Consider the following 26,127-nt stretch of genomic DNA (forward strand, 5'->3'; position numbering starts at 1 on the left):
TTACACTACTTTTTAAAAGCATTGACATTCTTTTTGGAAGCCACTCTGTATATCCGACAGGACCTATAACAGAGCCAAGGATAGTTAGCGAGAAGCTCCATTCGGTAATCATAAAGAAGGGGAAAGGGACAAGAGCACAGGATGTGTTCAGAAGATTGGTTAGGATATCCGCAGCAGCATGAAGGGGAGTCAACAATATTAAAAACAAATAATTTTTAATTAAATTTACCATGGCCTGGTAAAAACTGCTTAGTCCAAAGGGGACACGATAAATTGATTTTAAAGAATGTTTGAACTTCGCTATTTTATTGTTTCAGGACTGGCACTTGAAGCGAACGATTGATCATCTTACCATCATGAAATAGATGATCGAAATACACTGCATTTATTTTACCAATGCAGTGCCCTATGAACCACTGGGTGCGGAAAGGAAAATGATTATGATGATGATATTATTAGTACTATTTAGTATGTGATTAGGTAAGACACACTTAAAAGCAGGGGTGCACTGATTTTAGGAAAATAAAATTTACTAAAGATTTTTAAAAAAACTCCAACGGGCAAAAATTCATGTAAAGGTTAAAAATGCTCGGCGTTCTTATTTTTATTTAATCTGAAAACAAATACTGTAACCTTTTGCAAGCGTAGTAAAATTTTACAGAATGGTTCCAAGACTAGTTGATCACAATATTGTAGAATGTTTTGAATAGTTAATGTTAGTTAAAATATGTTTATATATGTACCATTTCAAGAATTATAAAAATTAAAACTCATTCTAAAATACAATGTCGCTAATCGCCAATACCAACATTTGAAATGTTTTTATTTTATTTCTTTATCCTTAAATAATGCAGACAATGGCAACTCAAGCCATTATTTACAACGTTACTTTTAAAAGATGAAAGAAACGTAAGTAAGTTGCACGCCCAGGGATAATATTCTAAATGTTCTCGCGGCCGTAGAAAACGCTTTTATCTCGTGTATTTTGTATGTAAATACACGAGATAAAGGTGTTTTCTACAGCCACGAAAACGGTTCAGAATCGCACCACAGACTGGCCGACCTAACCGCAATATTTGACTACAGTGCGTAAAAAAAAAAACATTCTGGCACTGCATATTTTGCGAGTGCACCCCTGCTCAAAAGTTTTACAAATCACATTCTAATTAAATTTTAATCTATATTAAATCCTTTATAAAAGGCGTTTGATATACACAAAAGTTTTTTCAGTTGATATGAATTATTAGGTTTTTTTCAGTTTAATCAAACTGAATTTTATCAACACATTTCATAAAATTTATAGCAATAGTACAATGATGTAAAAAATTAAAAGACTACATATTTTCAATAAGGTTAGCCACTATTTTATTATTAATTGTACGTTTTATTTAAATTAAATTAGTATTAATTCTAGTGAAATTCTAGTGAAATTCAGGGGTGCCATAGGTTGAAGACGGGGTTTTGAACTGGCTACCGGAAGCGGAGTAGGAGTCGTACTTTCCACCGGAAGAGGGGGTGGAAAAGCTTCCGCTGTTGTAGTCGGGGGCTGTGAATTGATTGGCGGATGGCGCAGAGTATGATCCTGAAACGAAAGTAATATTTTGAACCATTTAAGATTTAATCAATTCACGCAAAATTTGTTTATAGGGAACATTTATTTCCCGAACAAAGAGGTTTTATTTCAAAGAGGGAGGTTTTTTTATTTATTATTTAACACTATAAAGTGATATAAATACATAAAAAATTTATAAACATATAAGGGCGGGCATATTGCCTTAAGGCAATTTCTTCCTACCTACCAAAACCGTTCAGTTTGAGAAAAGTAAATGGACATATTGAATCTTACAATTTTAATAAAATTAAAAACAGAGATATACAAAATAGAAATATATATAAAAAACATTAACGCCGTACTATGAATAAACTAAAATAACACTATACTATGAAAAGAGAAGAGGGGATGGGGAAGAAATTAGAAGGATAAAGGAAAAGTTTAAATATTTAGATGGTGACATTACAATCTTGACTTCAATGTAAATAAAAAAGGGGCGTCTCTAAAATTAGATGGTAGATTATTCCACAATCGAGCAGATACTACTGTGAAAGAGGAGGCAAGCAAATTAGAGCGATGAAAGGGTATTTAAAGGGTTCTCTCGTTACTAGAACGAAGAGATAGTCCGTGTTGTGATAGAGATTGGAAGAGCTCTCTCAGATAAATAGGCGAAGTGGGATTATTTAAAATATTAAGAAGAAGTGATAGTTTGTAAATGTTTCTTCTATGCCTGATACTGAGTCAGTGTAGTTGAGTGCGATATTCGGTTATGTGATCGAATTTACGAAGATCAAAGATATAACGTATTCAGACATACTGCAATCGTTCTACCTTTTCAAGTAATTTAGAGTTAGCATCTGGATAACATACATCTGCATAGTCAAGGAGTGGACGAAGTAAGCTCTGGACAAATGTTTGCTTGACATTAATTGGCAAGGAATTCTGTAATCATTAAAGTGAGTGCAAACTGCTATAAAGTTTACCACTAACTTCGTTAACCTGATCGTGCCACCTTAAATGCTTTTGAATGATAATACCTAAGTTTTTGACTGAAGTCATGAATGGAATTTCTTCAACAACTATTTTGAAAAGAGGAAGTGTGGAAAAAATTAACTTTCGAATACATTTTTTTGCTACCAACAAGTACAAATTGGGTTTTTGTTGGATTTATGAGAAGTCCATGTTGTTTTGTCTATGAAAAGATATGCTAGAGCTCAAGTGACATTACTCTGTGTCTCAACATGTGTTTCAACAATGTCGACGGGTTCGAAATGAATATACAATTGCAAATCATCGGCATATAAATGGTACGAACAGGGGAGGTATTTTGTTTTTGGATTGATAAAAAGGGAAAATAAAAGTGGAGAACACATCGAAATTAAAAAGCTAAAAGTTTATTTTTTAATTCCTGGTGTCCCTAAGTACTTTTCTATTTTCTTCTGCTTATGTTTGTAAAGTCGTATGCTTAATTATGCAACGTAATATTTTTATTTCGTTTTTTATTATCTTTGAACATTGCTCCACATTCCGGTGTCCCCAATATCCCAAATACATTTTAACAATTAAAAGGATTAAAAAAATAATTTTGAAGCACCTAAACTATTGACCAAATGTACATTTTAATAACTATGAAGAAGCTGCAGTACATCACAAAATGGATATCTCGCAATCTAGATGAACCACTAATACCGTTTTCCTTTACAAAATAGTCAATAATAACTAAGATAGCCCACAACTGCTTGAGAAAATTCAAATGTGTACCCCTTAACGTACCACACGGCTGCAATATTTTTTTTGGTTTTATTATTTATCGAAGATAATTTTTTTTTGTGACGATTTTTTAAGTTTTGTATTTCTAAAACTACTCCGCTTGTGACACTTCGAGTTCTCCTCCGCTTCTTCTCGGTCAGTTCTGCCGATTGGTCTGTTGACGATAAGAAAACCGGAAATCTTTCACAACTAAAATAGACATTTTTCATTATACTCTCTCAGCTTTTGCGAATAATCTCTTTGGAATAAATCTTATTCAATAAGTACACACGTACAACTTATTTTTTATTGCATTGTATCCTGTATAAACAAAAATATTAAAAAATATGTATTTCAACTTAACGTATAAATCTATTTTGTGTAATTCTATAATTGAAGATATATATGCATGTTAAATTATTTCGACGAATGCTTTAAATTGTATGTTTTCTAGTATGTATCTTTGTTGAATTACCTAATAAAATAAAAAAAAAATAAAAAAAAACTCTCTTAGCATTGGTTGATTCATATAAACTAGTGACGTCGTTCAAAGTAGGTCGTTTTTAAAAAAATATAGATTTATTTTTTTACGTACATTTTCAAGAAACTTTGCCGTATAATTTAGTACTATTATTTTTACCGCGCGTAAAAAAACATTTTTTGTACACAATTCCCTTACTGATGAAGCTTTCCACTGTTTCATGTTTGTATATCATACACACATAATAAAAACAATGCATCTTTTTCCAGAATCCTATGTAACTTCAAATACCGAATAACTATAACAGTGTAAGTCACTATTATAATATTAATAATATTAACTTATTACATTAAAGTAGATTGTATTAGAAAAAAAACAAATCTCACTAATGTTACTATATTAATTTTTTAAAATAAAAAAAAAGTAAAAAAATATATTTAAACATATATTTTTCTGAAATCACTGTATGTTTCCTCTAAACAACTCTAAAGAAAATGCTAAGGCCTTAATGGCAAATAATTTAGTTAAGTAAAGTATATTATTTACATAGGATTTATTGAATCACTTTTAACCGTCAATAAATTATTACAACCACATTGTACAATTTAACAATTAGTTAATTAAACCTAAAAAACGAATCAATTCCAATCAACGCCCTGATTTAAATCAATAAACACGAATTTAAAACCAAGCTGTCTTGTCCTACAAATATTATTCGACTCTATAGTAACTCTTTCTAAACAGCTTGTGTTGGACAACATTTTAATTTTTTTTGTTGACAGAGCCTGAATTTCAAAAATTACGTTGTTCTAGAATCGTTTGCAATTTGAGGCAAAATATTTTTTTTATAAATGAAGTCTATTAGCAGGCACATAAGCATATCTTTATTCTGGTGTTGAACTATGGAAATCTCTGTTTTTCTCAAATTCATCAATATTCTCATGTACAAAGATTACGTTTTTAAATATATTGACATGTGACTGTCGATATATTTATTTCTTTAAACATATCTCTAAAAAGATTCTCTAGGATTCACATTGTTAATTGCTAGAACAACTCTCTGCTGCAGCACAAAAATAGAGTAAATACTTGCAGCGTTTCCACACAATAAATTACGAGTGAATAACATTTTCACAAAAAAAACCATCTCAGACCGCCTTCCCCTAGTCTGCAAAATGTTACCTTGGTTATAGTTCCCCGAAGATGCTGCAGGCGCGCCGTACGAAGCGCTGGGGTTGGCAGCTTGGTTGTTTCCACCCCCGTACACCTTGTACGTCTCAGGGTACTTGGCCTCCCCTTCATACCTGACGTCGGCGTGGAAGCCAGTCTTCCAATCGGCGTGGTATGTAACTAAAACGAAGAAGAAGATCAGTGTTTTTTTTTCCAAATTGACTTTTCATTTGCTTTCGATTTTTTTCCTAAATCAATTATCTAACATTAGCTAAATAATTTTTGCTTTACATTTATTTTTTATTTTTCGCTTTCTTATTTCCCAATTATTTTGTTCATTTATTTAACTCATTATAAACATAAACAATTTATGAAGTATTAAATGAATGAATAAATTGTTAAATTTTACTGGTCAAAAAAATACAGAAATTAATTTTAAAAGATATTTTTAAGAAACCGTCTACTTTTTCCACTGTTTTATTATTTAAAAAATTAAGGTTTTAGATAAATTTTCTATAATATTGATACAAAAATTATTGTTTGCTTCAAATAACATTAAAAGAAAATAAAGAGTATTGTTTTTACGTCACAAAATGTAAGTACGCGACCTAGAACAGGTGGTAATATCTTAATTCCCAAATTAAAAACAATTACAGCACATCATCATTATACTTAGATAGGAATATTTTTCTTGAATGAAATGAACTAAGAAAATAAAAAGTGCAGTCAGGAATACAATATATTTAAGAAAGAAGTGAAACGTTACATTTATAATTCTTCTTTATGTAGCACCACTGATTAAACACACCGTTTATATATATTTTGTGTAATTTATACGTTATCCTAAACATATTAATAATTGAAAAAAAAAACTAACTATTGTAAGACGTCACTCCACATCCCCACACAAAAATAGTTTTTTCTTTTACGTAATGGGAAACGTTAACGTTATATAAATATATTTATAGAGAGTGTATATAAAAATTGTATTTAGTAGTAATATACTTATATTTGTTTCTAAATAAAATAAAAATAAATTAAATAAAAAAAGGAAATATATAAAAATATATATATACATATAAGGGCAGGCATATTGCCTTAAGGCAATTTCATCCTACCTACTCAAACCGTTCAGTTTAAGAAAATTACAAGTACATAGACAAATTCTACTCAACTTTACTGTGTTGTATTTAGAACATAAGATTTTCTAATGGTTATTGTTATATTTTATTAAGAGATGTTATGTTTCTTTTTTACTTTTTGTTTTTTGTTTTTTGTTCACTAAATTTTTTAGTTTTCATTATTCTATTATTTCATACTATGTACTACATGATTATTGTGCATTGCTGTGATTATTTCTGTAAATTATTACTTTTGTAACGGGTTCTTTGAACCGTTGATGTATAAATAAATAAATATGCAGAATTTTATAGTTGAATACAAAAAAAGACTTATAAATAGACAGGGACTATGAAATATTCTGGTGAAGGATCTTGGACCAACATGCAAAGAGTTCCTCTGTGCGAACTTAGTTATGCATCCTAGAACTGACAGTACACTATCAGATCTACCACTAATACGATTTAAATTATAACTTAACAATTCCCTATTCAAGTAAACATATTTCAAGCACTGAAATAAATATAATTTTCTAAAACTAAGGAGTAAATAATTAATGCTTATTGGAAACATAAAAAGCGTTTTGTCAAAAATCGGAGATATCCTCAATACAGTAGAAAGTTTACCAATGTGTCGCATGTTGCGCTTGTAGTAGAAGAGTAATCCTAACATATTATTGTCTCCGCACACTCTTTACATCTCACTCTCGATAATACGGGTATTTTTGGGAGCGAGACAGGCAGTTTTTTTTTAGTCTTTAGCAATTAGATTAAAAATACCATAATTTTTTATTTTAACCATAAATAATTGAAGCAATTGCCGATGAATATTACAGTTTTGCGATTAAAAATCTCTCATTTTTTGCATGTGTAGTGACTACACAGCACAGTAATGCGCGAAAGTTTTTAGGATAGTACGGGAAAGGTTAAACATATATTGATTCTTACCAATCTGCGTCCTTCCATCCGGAAGCTGCACCCTGTATTCTCCTTTGACAGTATTTCCGTCGGACATTTCCTTACGCCCATAGTCGTTTCCGGTATAGGGATCCTTTACTGCGTATCCAAATTCATAGGATTTGGGCTGAAAGTAGAAAAAATATAATTACCACTATTTTCATGAGTTTTTAAAAATGTATTGAAAAATGTCGATTCGATTTGCACGCAAGGCTGAGACAAGCATTATCTACAAAACCAAGACATGAGTGCTGCGCTGGTTTGGAGATGTAGAGCAAATGAACAACGATAAAAAACAGCCTCCGTGGTGTAGTGGTTAAGACGTTCGACTCACACAAGAAACGTTCTGGGTTCGATTCCCGGTGAGAAAACAAAAAAATTAATCTATTTTTTTAAAGCCTAAGTTTTCTGTGCTAATAATTCACCATTGTAATTGGGCCTCCTGGCCTGTTGTGGTGCAAATAAAAAATATAAAAAGTTAAAAAGTAAAATAATAAAAATGAAAAGGTTTTCGAAACACTTAGTCTGTTATTGTTTTAGTTAACAAACTGTTTTATACGCACTAATATAGTACACACGCTGTCAGTAACTAAATCACATACATTCTTATCAATAATGCGTCAGGACTGCACAGATTATGTATACTGCCCTCACAAGCAAAAAGTCAGCTATTTGCAAAACCAATGTTTTGAGATATGATCCTCAGTGATCAGAATAAATATATATTTTTTAATAGTATTTTCATAGTATAATTATACATTTTTACAATTTAAAAAAAAAATATCTTCTTATATTTTTACTAAATCTTAAATCCCACCAAGCCACGTTCTGTAGCTTGAAATTGATTTCACGAACAGTTTTTTCTGTCTCCTGGAAAACGTTGATTTTGTGAACCGACGATATTTCACGCGTCAATCAATTTAAAAATAAAATATTTTGTCTCAGTTTTCTTCATCCAGATTTTAATTTCTGTTTTTAAATTTTTTGAAATCAGTTTACTTATTTTTATGTGGAAGCATATTAAAACTATTCAGCAGAAAAAAAATCCTTGCATCTATGTCCAAAATGGAGGAATATTGACCGTTTATTAATTTACTTAATACACATTATTTGAGACATAATTCCCAATTCCATGGGACTAAAAGTCCTGTGTTGAGATGGAACTAGCAATAAGTTGACACAGACACATGAGTATACCATCAAAAATATTATATAGAATCACAAACATAACAATAATATTATTTCGACGATGTATATCTCCCATTCTGGCTAACATAATATTTTAAGCGTTTATAAGACATATTTCAGGCACATCAAAAGCTTTAAAAACTTCTTTAAATGAGGTTCTTTTTGGTACCTTGAGAATAACTTTTATGAGTCTTTTTTGAATTTTAATAAGTAATTGTGTAAATGTGTAGCTACAGCATTAAAAAAAATGTTATTATACTCCAAGACACGTAGTCTTATCTTAATATTCAAACAAGAAGGTTTACAATATTATGGGTTATTAAATGCATTTTTTCTTGGCTGTATATTGTGGCGTAAACTCATAATAACCTTTAAGTTTAAGGTTGAAAACGCTATTAAACCCACAAGTTCACTCATCTTCCGTAAAACAGAGTTCATGATCCTTTGAATTACGTTATTATCTACAAGAGGATCATGTCCTGCAAAGGATTATTCTATTTATACTATTTAGGTACTTAATATATGTGGCTTGCATATTAATAAGCATTTCTTAGAATTTGTCAGAGGTCAAAACTGTAATTTAAAAGAGATTCTTAAAGCTGAATAGCGTAATATTTTATCACGTTTTATGAAAATCAGCGTCTTATAAAATTAAATAAATTCATATTTATTTATTATAACACCGCGTACGAAAATATGCGCACTTCGGCGGGGGTATGAAAAAAACAATATCCTCCAGACTTTGCTTTAAAAAAAACGCTATCTTCATCGATAGGTACTTATCGAAAAGGTGTAAAGTAAAATTGATATTTATGTACGAAGGTGTGTATATTTATATGTAAATGTAAAGTATCTCCGTCGGTAACCCGCGATTGAACATATTATAAGAAAACAATTATTTATTATGTTTTTAGATAAAGTTTTACAGTTAACTTTCAAATAACTTAAAAGATATACAAAACATTAAAATACTTAAAAAAACACAAAAAAAAAACTGTTTTTACAGCCCATGTTAAGACTGATATGTGATGATATTTTATTTACTTTGAATAGTGTCATAATGTATATTATATCCCCAATACAAGCACTGATTGGAAATATTTTGTACCAATAATATTTTACAATATTGATCATATTATAATATGAAATTATATAATATTTTTAATGTAATGTAGTATGTTAAGTAAAACTATTGATTTTGTCATAAATAAATAAATTAGATACAATAGAAGATAAACGCAAACTTCCCATTGTAATACAGGCCCTGGTATACAAATTAACAAACTTCTACCTAAACCTTTTCTTGGAAGGTCTGAGTGAAAACTATTTCTGAATGTTTAATCTTCTTCTTCTTCTCGGCTAAGATCGATTGATTTGGTATCAGCTAAAAGCTAACTCCTGAGACCGAGTTTCACTGTTCTTCCCTCTCCTTGGTGGTGTATTCCGGGCAGACGGCAAACGGCCGGGATTTCGTGGGCAATGGTATAGGGGATTTCGGAGCTGACCATTAATGGAATTATTGACGTAATCTCTCCATAATCCATTTACCAAGCAGTGGGTATCGCAAATCCGTCTAACTTCTTGACTCTAGATTCTGCCTCTTTTGGGTTTCCCTGCGATTGCCTTTAGTACTTTCATCTCTGACGTTCTGAGCAGTTATTTGGTTTTTCTATTTAATTTTTCTATTTAGTTTTTCTACTAGGTTTTTCGTTTTTTTATTTTCTTTCTATCTATCCTCGCCTCTGTTGTATACACCATGATTTGGTCTGATACACGTTTTGTATATCCGAATTATGTTTCCAATAATCATGTGTTCATTGTACTATATGACATTTCTTAGGCATCCAGATGTTTACTAACTTAGATGGATATGTTCTCATCACCACTATGGCAGCATCATCTGCATGACATGCGATGTTAATGACCTTATCTCCCTAAGTAGATTCACTACTTTTTTTATTCTTATTATATATATTTATTCTGCTTGTGTCAGAAAAGATTTTAGGCGTATATATTGTTGTGCTATATTTAGTGATAAAGGTGCTAAACTTGCTTTGTTTCTTTGTTGTTCTCAATATGTGTTATTTTCTTAATGTTAATAAATTTGTGTCCCGAATTCAGTTGTTGTAACTTCTGGGAATGTAATACAACGTATTATACTTGTAAAATACCCTGTGTCATATGATTTATAAATAAAAAATAAAATAAAAATATAAAAAACTCGGCAAATGATTTAATAAAATAATCGTAAAAATAATTCATGAACATTTTGGCCGTTCCCAATGTAATAAACTGTCAAATTGATCAAATAAAAAAAATAATTCATTTGAATTGTCTTAAACACACTATAATAGACTTTTTTGCGTTTTTATATCAATTTTGGATGCAGAGTTTCATGTTTGCATGAAAAAACTTATAAAATAGATTTGATCGGTACATAATCAGTGATCATTGATTTCCATCACTATTGTCATTAGTTTGGTAGCTGTCATTTTAATCAAGCTAAATTTTAAGAACTATAGGACGCATCTATCGTTAATAGATCGATGTCTAACCCACTTTACAGCTGGCCTAGACATTCAAATTTCTAACAGCATCATCTCTGTTAAATTCATAACGAACGAAGTACATTACTTAATGTGTTTTCCTTCAATACGATTTAAAAAATGATTAACATTTATTATTGGATCGTTAAATGTAATTCGAAAATGTTAGCAGTATGAAAATTAACAATAATGACTAATGGAAGAACAATGCGTATAACCTTGCTCTAAACATATCTTCACTAATCGCTTTCCCATGAAATTATTGCGACCTATTCCTAAGGTTAATAATGTCGGGAAACACGGTAATTAGAGAAATAAAATAAATATATTACAACATAGATTGGGAATGAAATGGGAATATGGAAGTCTAGGCATTTACAAAGCTTGTGTCCTGTTATTGGTTGGTTAAGTGGCGTTAAAAAAACATTTTTCTTAAATTTATTGAGTTAACTTTACGGATTAATACACTCATTTTACTTATACATTCATACTAATTAACATTAGTTATTATTATTATTTTTATTTTGTGTTTTTTTCTTTATATTTAATGGGCCTTACTTATAAATCGGGAATAAAGTTAAGCTTGAGAACAACAACAACAACAACAACAAACCATCACGCCGTTTCCCCGTAGGGGTAGGCAGAGAGGATAGAAGCCATAACACTCTATCTTGGCATATTTTTATATTTTTATTTATTTACAATTTTAAAAAACCCGTTAGGGTTACATTAGAAATTTAATATTGTATAGTCATTTTATATCTCGTCTAGTCTAGTTAGTTCAGTCATCATGTGCTTTTTCAGATTGATTTTAAATTTGTCTCCAGTAAAAATTTTCAAGTAGTAAGGTAAGTCGTTGTAGTGTGTAAGTCCATTATGTAGTATTTTTGACTGTCCTGTGTTTGTCTTTGCTTTTTCAATATGATAGTGTTGTTGTTGTCTGGTGTTATATTTGTGTATGTCAGCATTTTTGACTAATATTATGTCGTCGTCTTGTATGTTTCCCAGTGTTATTTTGTGCACAATTTTTAAGGTCTCAATTTTAGTCAAGTAGTTTATGTCAAACTGGTGTGTTTTTTTTGTACAGTTCAGTCGTAGAGGTCAGGTAGGGTAGGTTGTATGTTAGTTTAAGAATTTTATTTTATTTTATTTATTTTTTTTTATTTTTTATTTTCTTTTATTCAGGAAACATACAGTACAGTTACAAAGTTTAATATTTTACACAATTGGACTTAATTCTAATGGACCAGTGAAGTTTCCATATTAAAAAGCAATTAAATCTAATGTTAATTATGAAAGTATAAAAAAGAGAAGGAAAAAGAAAACATAAATGAAAGTTGTTTAAAAATTTAAATTTAAGTGAAAAAAAAATATATTTTAAGGTTTGTAGTTTGTAGTGAGTATTTACAAATGGAAATAATATTAAAAATGAAGAAAACTTGTAAGAGTAATTAAGAATTAAGAATGGAAATAAAGAATGAAAAACATACTCAGATGTAAAAATAAAATAAAATAGTAATAACATTTTTTTTAAAAAAAAGGAAAAACATAAACACATATTTATTTTAAGGGATTCAAAGAAACGATGAGAAGAATCTTTAAGTGAAATATAAGACAGTAAATTTAAATTTAGGTCAATTTAAAAAACATCTTCAAAATTAATGACACATTATAGTAAGAGCAGCAATATATTGATTTTATTAACATATATAATATAAGTAATTAAAAGTAGTTTAAAAGTATAACAAGTATAAAAACATGCCAATGGCAGCAGAGGAAAAAGAAAAAATAAAGAAGGAATAACAAGTATGGCAAGTAATCATTTAAAATTTGAAAAAGCAATATAAGGAGAAGATTTTAAACCAAGAGAAGTCGATAAAATTTCATTAAAGCGATTTTAGAAGTAATACAAAATTTCAAAACAGAAATTTAATTTATAATAATAATATGAATGTATGTAATTTGAGTGATATAAGAGAAAAGGGACCAACCGGAGTTTTATTCAAAAGTTTTCAATACACTATTTTTAAATAATTGTAATCCTGTATGATATATATCTATATGGTTAAAAAAGCTGTTAAAAGTGGAACACGATCTGTGTAAAAACGAATTCTGGCAATAGTTCGTATTGACACTAGGTATTCTAAAGGTTGGGTGATTTCGTAGGGCACGTGATGGACAGTTAATTTGAATTTTATTTAGGAGCTGGGACGAATCAGCTAGACTGTTAATAATTTTATAGAGGAATGTGAGGTCCATTAATGTTCTCCTTTTTTCGAGGTTAATCAGTTTGTGAAAACGTCCAGATAAGTCATGATTTGGAAATATAAGAGAGCATCGGAAATTCAAATGTTTTAAAAATTTGTTTTGTACTTTCTCCAGCCTGTCAATATAAGTAATGTATTGTGGATTCCAAACGATAGACGCAAATTCAAGATGGGTTCTTACATAACTATAATAAAGATTTTTTATTGTTAGATCGTTTTTAAAAGGCTTAGATACTCGTATAATAAAACCTAACATTTTATATGCTTTTTCAATAATTTTATCAATATGTGATTGAAATGTCATTTTTGAGTCCAGAACTAAACCTAGATCTCGTATTTCTTGGACACGGTGCAAGACTGTACCCGATAGAGAATACGAATAATCTATCGGATTTTTTATTCTCGTAAAGGTAATTGTTTTGCATTTAAGCGGATGTAATATGAGCTGATTATTTACACAGTAAGTAGAGAAGTTTTCAAGATCTTCTTGCATATCAAGACAATCTTGTAGGGAAGTAACTTTCTTGTATATTTTTGTGTCATCGGCAAATATTTTGTATTCGGAAAATTTAAAGACGTTACCCATATCATTAATATAAAGAATAAACAATAATGGACCCAAGTGAGATCCCTGGGGTACACCGGAATAGCATTGTTTAAATGAAGACTGATAATAATGAGTAATTAAGAATTAAGAATGGAAATAAAGAATGAAAAACATACTCAGATGTAAAAATAAAATAAAATAGTAATAACATTTTTTTTAAAAAAAAGGAAAAACATAAACACATATTTATTTTAAGGGATTCAAAGAAACGATGAGAAGAATCTTTAAGTGAAATATAAGACAGTAAATTTAAATTTAGGTCAATTTAAAAAACATCTTCAAAATTAATGACACATTATAGTAAGAGCAGCAATATATTGATTTTATTAACATATATAATATAAGTAATTAAAAGTAGTTTAAAAGTATAACAAGTATAAAAACATGCCAATGGCAGCAGAGGAAAAAGAAAAAATAAAGAAGGAATAACAAGTATGGCAAGTAATCATTTAAAATTTGAAAAAGCAATATAAGGAGAAGATTTTAAACCAAGAGAAGTCGATAAAATTTCATTAAAGCGATTTTAGAAGTAATACAAAATTTCAAAACAGAAATTTAATTTATAATAATAATATGAATGTATGTAATTTGAGTGATATAAGAGAAAAGGGACCAACCGGAGTTTTATTCAAAAGTTTTCAATACACTATTTTTAAATAATTGTAATCCTGTATGATATATATCTATATGGTTAAAAAAGCTGTTAAAAGTGGAACACGATCTGTGTAAAAACGAATTCTGGCAATAGTTCGTATTGACACTAGGTATTCTAAAGGTTGGGTGATTTCGTAGGGCACGTGATGGACAGTTAATTTGAATTTTATTTAGGAGCTGGGACGAATCAGCTAGACTGTTAATAATTTTATAGAGGAATGTGAGGTCCATTAATGTTCTCCTTTTTTCGAGGTTAATCAGTTTGTGAAAACGTCCAGATAAGTCATGATTTGGAAATATAAGAGAGCATCGGAAATTCAAATGTTTTAAAAATTTGTTTTGTACTTTCTCCAGCCTGTCAATATAAGTAATGTATTGTGGATTCCAAACGATAGACGCAAATTCAAGATGGGTTCTTACATAACTATAATAAAGATTTTTTATTGTTAGATCGTTTTTAAAAGGCTTAGATACTCGTATAATAAAACCTAACATTTTATATGCTTTTTCAATAATTTTATCAATATGTGATTGAAATGTCATTTTTGAGTCCAGAACTAAACCTAGATCTCGTATTTCTTGGACACGGTGCAAGACTGTACCCGATAGAGAATACGAATAATCTATCGGATTTTTTATTCTCGTAAAGGTAATTGTTTTGCATTTAAGCGGATGTAATATGAGCTGATTATTTACACAGTAAGTAGAGAAGTTTTCAAGATCTTCTTGCATATCAAGACAATCTTGTAGGGAAGTAACTTTCTTGTATATTTTTGTGTCATCGGCAAATATTTTGTATTCGGAAAATTTAAAGACGTTACCCATATCATTAATATAAAGAATAAACAATAATGGACCCAAGTGAGATCCCTGGGGTACACCGGAATAGCATTGTTTAAATGAAGACTGATAGTTTAATAGTGCAACTGATTGGAGGCGATACTTTAAATAAGATTCAATCCAACGTAGTAGATTACCGTGAAAGCCATAACATTTTAATTTGTGAAGAAGGATTTTGTGACTGATTTTATCAAAAGCCTTGCTAAAATCTGTATACTGAGCGTCGACCTGATGTCGGCTGCCCATTACGTTTAGAACCCTATCTGTAAATTCAGCAAGATTAGTAGAAACATTTCGCATTTTTTTGTCTTTGTATTCTTGTTATGTTTGTCTTGTTACCAGTTCCCCAGAACGCGATCATGTAACTCAATTTACTTTTGACATAGGCTTCGTACATCATATTTTTTCCTTCCTATAGACCTCGCTTCATCTACATTCATACATCTTCTCATGCACGCATGCCGATTATTCCTACTTTTGACATGTCCATCCAAGTATTTAATTGACTTGATCGTGCCATGTCTTTCTCGGTCTTCCTCATTTTCTGCATCCATCAACATTCGCATCGTAGATCCTTTTAGCCGTTCTCTCGCTGTCCATTCGCTCTACATGTCCAAACCAACGCAGCACCCCTTTCTTGATTCTGTCAATAATTCATGTCTCAGCCTTACACTCTTCACGGATCTCGACATTTGTGCACCTATCATACATCGTTTTACCGCACATTCGCCTGAGGGATCGCATTTCGACAGCATCCAACCTATTTTCATCATCATTTTTCCAATTCCATACTTCACTCCCATACACTAGAGTTGGCACTAGAACTCCGTTGTGAACTGCTAGTTTAGCCTCCTGCGATCACCTGCGTTCACCCTGTTCCCGGCATTCACCCTCCTTTCAATATCTTTCTTGGCCTTTTCGTCCCTAGTAAACATACTTACCAGATACACAAATTCTTCTACCTGATTCAGAATATCTCCGTTCACGCTGATCTCACATTTAGTTATATTTTCATCCCTTTCAAAAACCATCACTTTCGATTTATCAACATTCATAAGCAAACCTTGAGAGCAGTGGTAGAATAGTTATGTAATAGCAAAAAGTATTACTTATAAACCTCGCTTAGAGTTTAACTCAGTTTAAACTTGGGATAGTGACCAGAGAAACTTATATCTACATATTATGCGGTATAACGCTGGAATAAGCACGCGATCTGTCAAAAGTCATATTTTTCGGTATTCAAAATGGATAGTTCATTAGATTTTTTTTCAATTTTAAACAACTTCGAAGTCCTACGACCTTCTCGTGCACAAAAAGAATTTTAAAAAAGAACTGACCCCTTTAAGGATTATTCGGAGAGAGATACTTAAGATAAAAAAGAATACAATAATAAAGACAAATATTAATTTTAATTTTAACTACAACATACATAAAATAAATACAAGAGCATCAAATGATTTAACTTGCGAACAACCTAGGACCAACAGAAAAAGAAACAGTTTTTTGTATACAGCAATACATTTTTACAATTTACTTTCTAATGATCTAAAAAATAAACAAAACATGTACGTATTCAAAACACCAAAATGAAACAGTTCTTACAGCCCGTGTAACGAGTGATATGTGATGTTATTTTATTAAATTTTTATTTAAACTATTGTGTTATTATATATAATATCCCCTCATTTCAGCACTTTTGCTGATTGGGAATATTTCGTAAAAATAAAATATGTAATATGTAAGAATTTTAAATTAAATATGTTTTTTCTTTAGAAAATATGAGGCATGTTATTTCTTTGGTAAGATCGATTTCTTTTTTTAACGTTTTTCTCTATGTTCTCCATTATGTTGACAGTAGTCGCGATGTGACTTAGAGGTTTGTTTGTGTCGTTATAAAAGTTACTGCGCACGCGCACATATCAGTGTTGACTGTTGACAAAAATGAAGCATGAAATAAACTGTGAATTGTTATTCCAGGCAATTCATATTTTTATCAGTAAGCTTTTTTTATTTCGGTTATAAATAAATAAATCGGGTAAAGTTATTTCTTAGTGTAAACCTGGTATAAGGAAATCTAATAGGTAAGGCCCTCTATGTTTTTTTTTCTTCTTTTATATTACATATTTTATTAGTACAAAATATTCCCAATCAGCAAAAGTGGTGGTATGAGGGGATATTATATATAATAACAAAATAGTTTAAATAAAAATTCAATAAAATAACATCACATATCACTCGTCACACGGGCTGTAAGAACTGTTTTATTTAGGTATTTTTTAAGTACGTACATGTTTTTTATATTTTTTAGATCATTAGAAAGTGAATTGTAAAAATTGATTGCCGTATACAAAAAACTGTTTCTTTTTCCGTTGGTCCTAGGTTGTTCGCAAGTTAAATTATTTGATGCTTTTGTATTTATTTTATGTATGTTGTAGTTAAAATTAAATTTAATATATTTGTCAGTATTTTATTCTTTTTCATCTTAAATATCATTTTTATTTTTTCTGTGTAGATCAATTCCTCTAGATTGAGCATTTTTGTTATTCTATATAAATCTGTGGTTCTAGTATATTTATTGAAATTAAATATTACTTTAAGTGCTTTATTCATTGTTCTTTGTATTGATTCTTGCATATATTTACTATATTGCGACCAATATATACTCGTATATTCAAAATTATATAAACTCTTATTAATAAAAAACTACAACAGTGTAAGTCACTCTCCAAGCACAAAAGTTAGTCTCTTTTTTCGGAGAGTTACTGTGATAACATTTACTAGATGTATAAAAGTAGATCTGTATAGAATTTTTAAAAAAACATGCACCTTTTATGAAATTTATTTATAATTATGTCTTTAATAATGTATAAATTTATATGTATGTATATGTATGCGTGTATGTTTTCATATGTAATTTTTTAAAATATTTTTCTATGTACCATATACCTATGTTGGTACATTTCCTGATTTTTACTTATTATTGTATCTTTTAGCTTTTCTTATGTTATCTTTAATTTCAACCAAATTTACATACTCATGTTTCACTGCTGCACTTAAATGTAATTTCTAAAATATGTAAAAGCCCATTGGGCGTGTAAATCAATAAATAAAATAAAAATAAAAATAAATAAAAAAAATAATTCTTTACAAAAATAATATATAATTTTTGATTCATACTCTGTTGTTGATAATAATATTTTTCACACCTTTTTAAAAGTTTGTCTGAGTCTTTTATTTAGTTTTGTCTGATAGTTTATTGTATAATTTTAGTCCCTGATTTATTAGTCTCGATTGTCCTTGTCATGTTTTGGAATATTGTATGTGATATTGTTCTGATATTCTTGTATTATGTCCATATTTATTACAATTTTTTTCAAGGTTTAGTTCTGTGTCTACAATGGTATTAGTGGATAGCTTATGAATAAATTTTAAAGACTCTAGTTAAAAAAGTTCATTGACATTTAATTGTTTAGTTTTTTTTTAAAGTTCTTTAGTTGGTGTGAGATAAACGGCTATCGTCGACGGTTACAAATGTTTGTGCGGCCTCGTAGTGTAATGGTCAGCGCGTTTGCGAACCATGCTAATTCGATTCTTGGCATGGTTGATATGAAATATTTATTTTAAAGGGTGTTTTTACGCTAGAATATTTCTTAGTCCCTGGACTGGAACCTGAAGCGTAAGACTGATCATCTTACTCGCATGTAACATAAAAAATAACACGATACGCTGCAATTGATGTACCAACCCAGCGCCCTTTGCACCATTATGTGAACAAATAATTAAATTTAAAATCATATTTAAATATTTTAAGCCATTTAAATTTTGAGAAAAAATAATATATTTTATACAACAACAACAACAAATCATCACGCCGTTTCCCCGTAGGGGTAGGCAGAGAGGATAGAACGCCATAACACTCTATCTTGGCATACAGACCTCGCTTCCTCTACATTCATACAATACTACAAATTATAATCGAAAATGAAACATTTAAAGGAATTAAAAACTTTTGTCTTTAAAAAATAAAAAAAAGTAATATTTTATTAAATGTTACCTCAAAATTAATATAAAATATTTTTAACCCTTAAAAGGCTGTGCTAAAAAGTACCTTTACAGACGATGATGTAACATAGCGGTACCACAAGAATAAGTCGAGGTATTTTGAATATAAGATACTAAACCAAATTATTTACAATTATTATATGAACAATATTTTAAGTTTGTCCAAATATTTGTAGACAAGGACTGGATTTAACTGCTTTAAGCTGTTTATATTAACATATTACAACAGAGATAAAGAACATTTAAGAGAAGGTAATATAGAAGTATAGGCATCTACAGGGCTTATGACCTGTCAAAAGCTGTTTTTTTTTTAATTCATTTTTTAATTTATTTAATCCAATATAAAATACGAATACATAGTTAACAAAAATGTTTGTACAATAGGTACGGTACATTCAATATATGTTTTCTTTTATTTATGGATGTAGCCACTCCACTGACCCACAGGCACGTTCCAGAGTGTCAGTGTATTTTTTATTTTATACATAATTGTACATACTTTCACATCAATTGTGTAAAAATTCAAAAGAAATAAAATATTTAAAAAATAAAAACAGACCTACATCGATAAAACAAAAAAGGAGAGTTTAAGTGGCCACTTTACACACTGTGTAACATTCACCATTCTGCCCATATTTGAACATCTATATTCCTTCAATTCTTTCATTTGTTAATGTTTGTGAAGTTAAAGAGCTTAAACCTTCATTTATGCGATGAGATTCATCTAATTGAATTATTTCACGTACATACTAGGCAACGCCTGAAAATGTTATTTTTTTCAATTTCTATACTTCTTCATGGACCAGGTGGATTTATCAACAATAGTTTATCAATTATTACATGTATCATAAATGATCCTTATTTCGAGACGTTACTTAATCAAAACATAATTTTAGCATATTTATGCAAAATTAAGTAAAAATTGTGTTCATTCCATTTTAAATTCTGCCAATGTCATATACAGCAGAGTATTGTAACATAAAAAAAAGTAAAAATCTTCAAATTAATCACTCTTTAAGGGGTGGAGAAGATTCAGAATACCACGACTGATATGCTATATTCTCGTGCTCTTTCTTATTTAATTTAAAAGAGCTCTTGTAGTATTGCCAACTTTCACATTCATTAAAATAAATTTTACTCAAAACAGGTAAAAATTTTATATAGCCTGTGCATCTATTAAAAAAACACTTCATCATTTTGGTGTAAAAAAGTCCAGACAAGGATTGCAAAAAATAGAAGTAGGTTATTTTAAAAAATAGGAGCTATTCAATGGATTTTACGTGATGTAGACTTACGTTTCATAATCGCCACACATGAGTTAAAAATAAAATTATGAAGTAATAATACATTACGTCTCGTAAATCATTTAAAAAGTAAATTAAGACATAAATATTGTAAGAAATATACAAATACAAAGAGACTTATTTTAAAATTAATTAACATATTACAACAGAGATGAATGACATTTAAAATAAGTTAATATAGAAGTCTAGGCATCTACAGGGCTTATGACTTGTCAATGACTGGTTTAAGTGGCCACTTTACACACAGTGTAACATTCACCATTCTGCCCATATTTGAACATCTATCTGGTCCATGAAGAAGTATAGAAATTGAAAAAATAACATTTTCAGGCGTTGCCTAGTATGTAGGTGAAATAATTCAATTAGATGAATCTCACCCGCATAAATAAAGGCTTCAGCTCTTTAACTTCACAAAAATCAACAGATGAAAAAATTCAAGGAATGTGGATGTTCAAATATGGGCTGAATGGTGAATGTTACACAGTGTGTAAAGTGGCCACTTAAACCAGCCATTGACAGGTCATAAGCCTTGTAGATGCCTAGACTTCTACATTACCTTCTCTGAAATATGTGAAATTAAAGTCTAGGCATTTACAGGGCTTATGACCACATACTCAAAACATTGTTGAATGAACTAACTGGTAAAAGAAGTACAAAAATTAAAAAATGTTTTTTAGGCGTTTCCTAGTAGGTGAATAGGTTCAACCGGATGAATCTCACCCACATGATAAAAATTTTAGCTCTTTTACTTCACAAAAGTCAACAGATGGAAGAGTTGAGGAAATGTGGATGTTCAAGCATAGGCAGAATGGTGAATGACTTAAACCAGCCATTGACAGGTCATAAGCCCTGTAGATGCCTAGACTTCCATATTACCTTATCTTAAATATACTTCATCTCTGTTGTAATATGTTAATATAAACAGAGAATCCAGTCCTTGTCTATAAAAATTTGGACAAACTCAAAATATTTTTTTAATTAATAAATATTTATCCCTCACCGCATTGCACGTCCAACGTGTTTATTTTATTTTACTAACATAAACGGCAAATCTGCCCTGTACAAAAAATTATAATACTAACATATTTGGCTTGATAATTTATTTTTTTTAAAACCATAAAAATCCCTCTACCCGAAATTTAAAAAAAAAAAAGAAAATTATACAAGTTTTTTTTATTTTTCATTTTACTTTTTTTTAAAAAGGAAACACCCGCTAAGCCCCTATTTTGAGGCTTCTCAGCAGGTGGGATAGAGGGGATATGGAAGAAGGTAATGAAAAATACACCACAACACCCAGACCAATTGAGAAAAAAATCTTTCTTGGATTTTTTTCTTGCAACTGGCGGGAATCGAACCCGCGACGCCAGTTTCACAGATAGCCGTCTAACCTGCGCTAAACTGCGCCACGGCGCCGGCCAGTTAAAAACAAATTAAATAATTAAATATTTTAAAGTAATATAACAAGTAAATCATAAGTATTGTTTCATACAGCTGGGCAAAGTGAACAAAACACTATGTATGTTGTGAAATGCATAAATAAATAAAATTTCCATTCACTATCTTTGAAAAAGTTCAAAAGATGTGTTCTATAGGAACAATACCCTACACTAAATATATATTGGTTGGTTGGAACAAATTGCCATTTGGCAATAAGCCCGCCAATGTACAAATAAAAGTATGTATAACAAATAAAATAAATAAATATTTGATACGTGGGAATAACTATTGCCAAGTATGTAAGGTAATAAGTAAAAAGGGTTAATAGGAAATAGAAATCAAGTTGGGGTAGAGTGGTATTTGAACCTCGGACCTATGATCCATGAGTCCGCAACACTAGCCACGGGACCACAACCCGATTCGTTTTAATTGAAGTCTGAACTTTTTCGTATTGATCATTTATTTGACTATCTGTTCTTGCAGTTTGAGCTTACGGGAATAAAATACCTGGACCGCGATTATGAACGGCCATCTTCATCGGTATATATTTATTTATTTGACACTTTATATACATGTACAATAAATAAACATATAAGGGCGGGCATGCCTTAAGGCAATTTCTTTCTATCTACCCAAACCGTTCAGTTTGAGAAAATTATAAATACATGGACATATTGAATCTTACAATTTTATACAAAAATTAAAAGCAAAGATTAACAAAAATAAATATACATATAAAAAAAAACACTATACTATGAAGAGAGGAGAGGGGATGGGAAGGAAAGAAGAAGGATAAAGGAACAATTTAAATATTTAGATAGTGACATTTCAATCTTGACCTAAATGTAAATAAAGAAGGGGCGTCTCTAACATTAGTGGATAGAATATTCCACAATCGAGCGGCTACTACTGTGAAAGAGGAGGCAAAAAAATTAGATCGATGACAGGGTATTAAAAGGGTTCTCTCGTTACTAGAACGAAGAGATAGTCCGTGTTGTGAAAGAGGTTGGATGAGCTCTCTCAGATAAACAGGCGAAGTGGGATTATTTAAAATATTGTGAAGAAGTGATAGAATGTGTGATACTCGGTTATGTATATACTCGGTATATATATACACTCGGTATATACTGAGATGGTATAAACTAATATCGATATTTATGTACGAAAGTGTGAATATTTGTATGAAAATTCAAAGTATCTTCGTCGGCAATCGGTAATTGAGCATGTTTAGAAGAAAAAAAATTGTAAACATATTCTATTTTTCATACAGAAAACTGAATTTTACTTTTTTGATAAAATTGATCATATATTTTGACTTCCCACCAGATTACGTACCCTGGGCTCCAATTGCAATGGGAAGTTAATATTATTTTTAATTTTATCTAAAAAGTAAAATGAAGTTTTCTGAATGAAAAGCAGAATATGCATACATTTTTTCTTTTTAAGATGTTCAATTGTAGGTTGCCGATGAAGATACTTTAAATGTTTATGCAAATATACTCATTTTCATGCGAAAATAAAAATTATTCTTAATAGACAGTCACAGATAACTATGTTAACTTTTCACTGTAATGGGGGGCCTGGTGAGATTTTGATAGGATGTTAAAATTTATCTTCAATTTTATCTACAAAGTAAAGTTAAGTTTTCTGTTTGAAAAATATTATGTTAACAATTTTTTTCTGGACATATTTAATTACCGGTTACCGACGATGATACTTTGAATTTTCACACAAATATACACACTTTCGTACATAAATATCGATATAAGTTTTTACCGTCTCAGTATCTACCGATGAAGATAGCCGTTCATAATCGCAGCCCTGGGATACCGATTCGCAACGTATAGATAGATTATGTTTGTACTTGATAAAATTGGATATTTTGCATTATTTGTATGCAACAGATACGACAGATGGGCACGATAGGCTTCTGACTAAAATAATAATTATATTAATTTTGAATGATAGATTTAGGCCTATGAACCTTCTTTAAAATACGTTTTAAAATAATCAACAGGTTTCATTGATATATATAGAAAATATAAAAAAATATACAAAACAGCAAATAATAATTATGATATACTTAAATTCATGAGGCAATATAAATTAAAATCACTAACCTCACTGCTTTCATCATGTCCGTCGTCGTAATTTCCATGTCCAGATCTAGGAGCGCCATAACCCGAACTGGGTGAATTGTAGCTTGAACTGGGTGCGTTATAGCTTGAACTGGGCGCGTTGTAGCTAGCACTGGGTGCATTGTAGGTTGAACTGGGTGCGTTGTAATTTGCACTGGGCGCGTTGTAGTTGGACGTCGGCTTATTGTAGTTGTAGCCCTGATTTCCACCAGCGCTTGGAGAAGAAAAACTTGAGCTGGGAGCGTGATAGCTTGAACTGGGCGCACTATAGCTGTTGCTAGGAGCGATGTAGTTTGAACTGGGTGCGTTGTAGGTACTACTCGGTGCTTTGTAGCTTGATGCTGATTTGTAGCTTTGGCTAGGCGCGCCGTAGCTAGAGCTAGGCGAGCTGTAGCTCGAGCTGGGAATGTTTAAACTTGAGCTGGGAGCGTGGTAGCTCGAACTGGGCGCAGAGTAGCTAGAGCTGGGGGCGTTGTAGTTTGAACTGGGTGCTCCGTAACTTGAACCAGGCGTAGAGTAACTAGAACTGGGTGCGTTATAGTTTGTGCTGGGAGCCCCGTAGTTTGTACTGGGTGGACTGTAGCTTGGTGGAGGAGGAGCATAGTTGTAGCCGGAAAAGCTACTTCTTACTGGAGGCTCAGCTAGAATTGAAGCTGACAAAAGAAGAACTGACAAAACCTGGAATAAAATAAAACATTAAATATTAAATTAATATTTTAGCACGAACTTTGTGATTAATCATTATAATAAAAGAAATATAAAACAACTTTGTTTTATATCACTCATTTTTTATTTTTTTCTACTGACCGGTTTCAAAGCTACTCAAGATTTTATATCAAGATATACCTAACTGATGAATTCTATTTTATTGTATTTTAACTGTGATTACTAAATATTAAAAATGGATTAATGGGTAAATCTAAATCAAACAATGATAATCAAATAATAAAATATCTTGGAAAAGACAAATCTAATGAACAGATTACAAATGAGTTTGGTAAGAGGTTTATTGACCATATAAAAAATCTTAGACATGAATGCCAATCCCTTTTTTTCAAAATAACGCAGCAAATTCCTTCTGTGTCACTGTTTATACCTAAATGTAAACCACGGGACATTGAAAATATTATTGGCTCTCTTAGTAACAATAAGGCTCCTGGGGATGATGGTATTAGAGCGCGAGACTTCGAAATTATTTCTCAACTAATCAGCCCTATCCGAAGTCATATTTTAAATTTGTGTATTTAAAAGGGAACCTATCCAGATGCTCTTAAAACTGCAATCGTAAGACCCATTTATAAAAGGGGATCACATTCAGACTACGGAAATTATCGTCATATTTCTCTACTCCCACCATAAATAAAGTTTTTGAAAAATATCTTGTTGTAAATGTTTAAATGTATTTTTATCTAGAAATAATATTTTATATTATTGTTATCAAAAACATTTTTCACTTTGTGGTATGACATTTTACACTTATTTGTTTATAAATTTGTATGAACCACTTAATTTTTTTTTAAATTACACTTCGTCCGGTTTCGAGGTTACTACCTCATCGTCAGGAATTCAACTAACTTATAATTACACGCGTTGCATTTTATATAATAAAATATTGTATGAAAGAGACAGACAATTGAAAGAAAGAGAGAGAAAGAAAACTATTCCCGTTATGATTTATTTTATCTTCTTTCTCTCTCTTTCTTTCAATTTTCTGTCTCTTTCATACAATATTTTATTATATAAAATGCAACGCGTGTAATTATAAGTTAGTTAAATTCCTGACGATGAGGTAGTAACCTCGAAACCGGTCGAAGTGTAATTTAAAAAAAATTAAGTGGTTATACAAATTTATAAACAAATAAGTGTATAATATTTTGTGTTCAAATCAATATGGATTCCAGAAAACAAAGAGTACCACGCTTCTACTTTCTAGATGTTCAAATTAAATAAACGGGGAGCTTAATGATAAAAAACATGTTTTTGTATTGATGATAGACATTTCAAAAGCCTTCGACACGCTAAACCATGAAACACTTGTAAATCCCTATGAATTGCAG

At 30.5% G+C, this 26,127-nt stretch overlaps 1 protein-coding gene across 1 annotated transcript; it reads right to left on the minus strand.

The window, feature by feature from the left end:
* Nucleotides 1–303: 303 nt before the first annotated feature.
* On the minus strand, nucleotides 304–24,748 carry LOC148279063 (uncharacterized; the record flags this gene model as incomplete). Its single annotated transcript, XM_088230495.1, has 4 exons — nucleotides 304–1,582; nucleotides 4,965–5,132; nucleotides 7,019–7,154; nucleotides 24,053–24,748. Coding segments are annotated over 4 exons (1,161 nt in total), but the record flags the coding sequence as incomplete, so codon positions are not given.
* Nucleotides 24,749–26,127: the final 1,379 nt, after the last annotated feature.

This window comes from Micrasema longulum, unplaced genomic scaffold, assembly GCF_059751315.1.
Source record: "Micrasema longulum isolate JH-2025_06_02 unplaced genomic scaffold, ASM5975131v1 h1tg000773l, whole genome shotgun sequence".
Lineage (NCBI taxonomy): Eukaryota > Metazoa > Arthropoda > Insecta > Trichoptera > Brachycentridae > Micrasema > Micrasema longulum.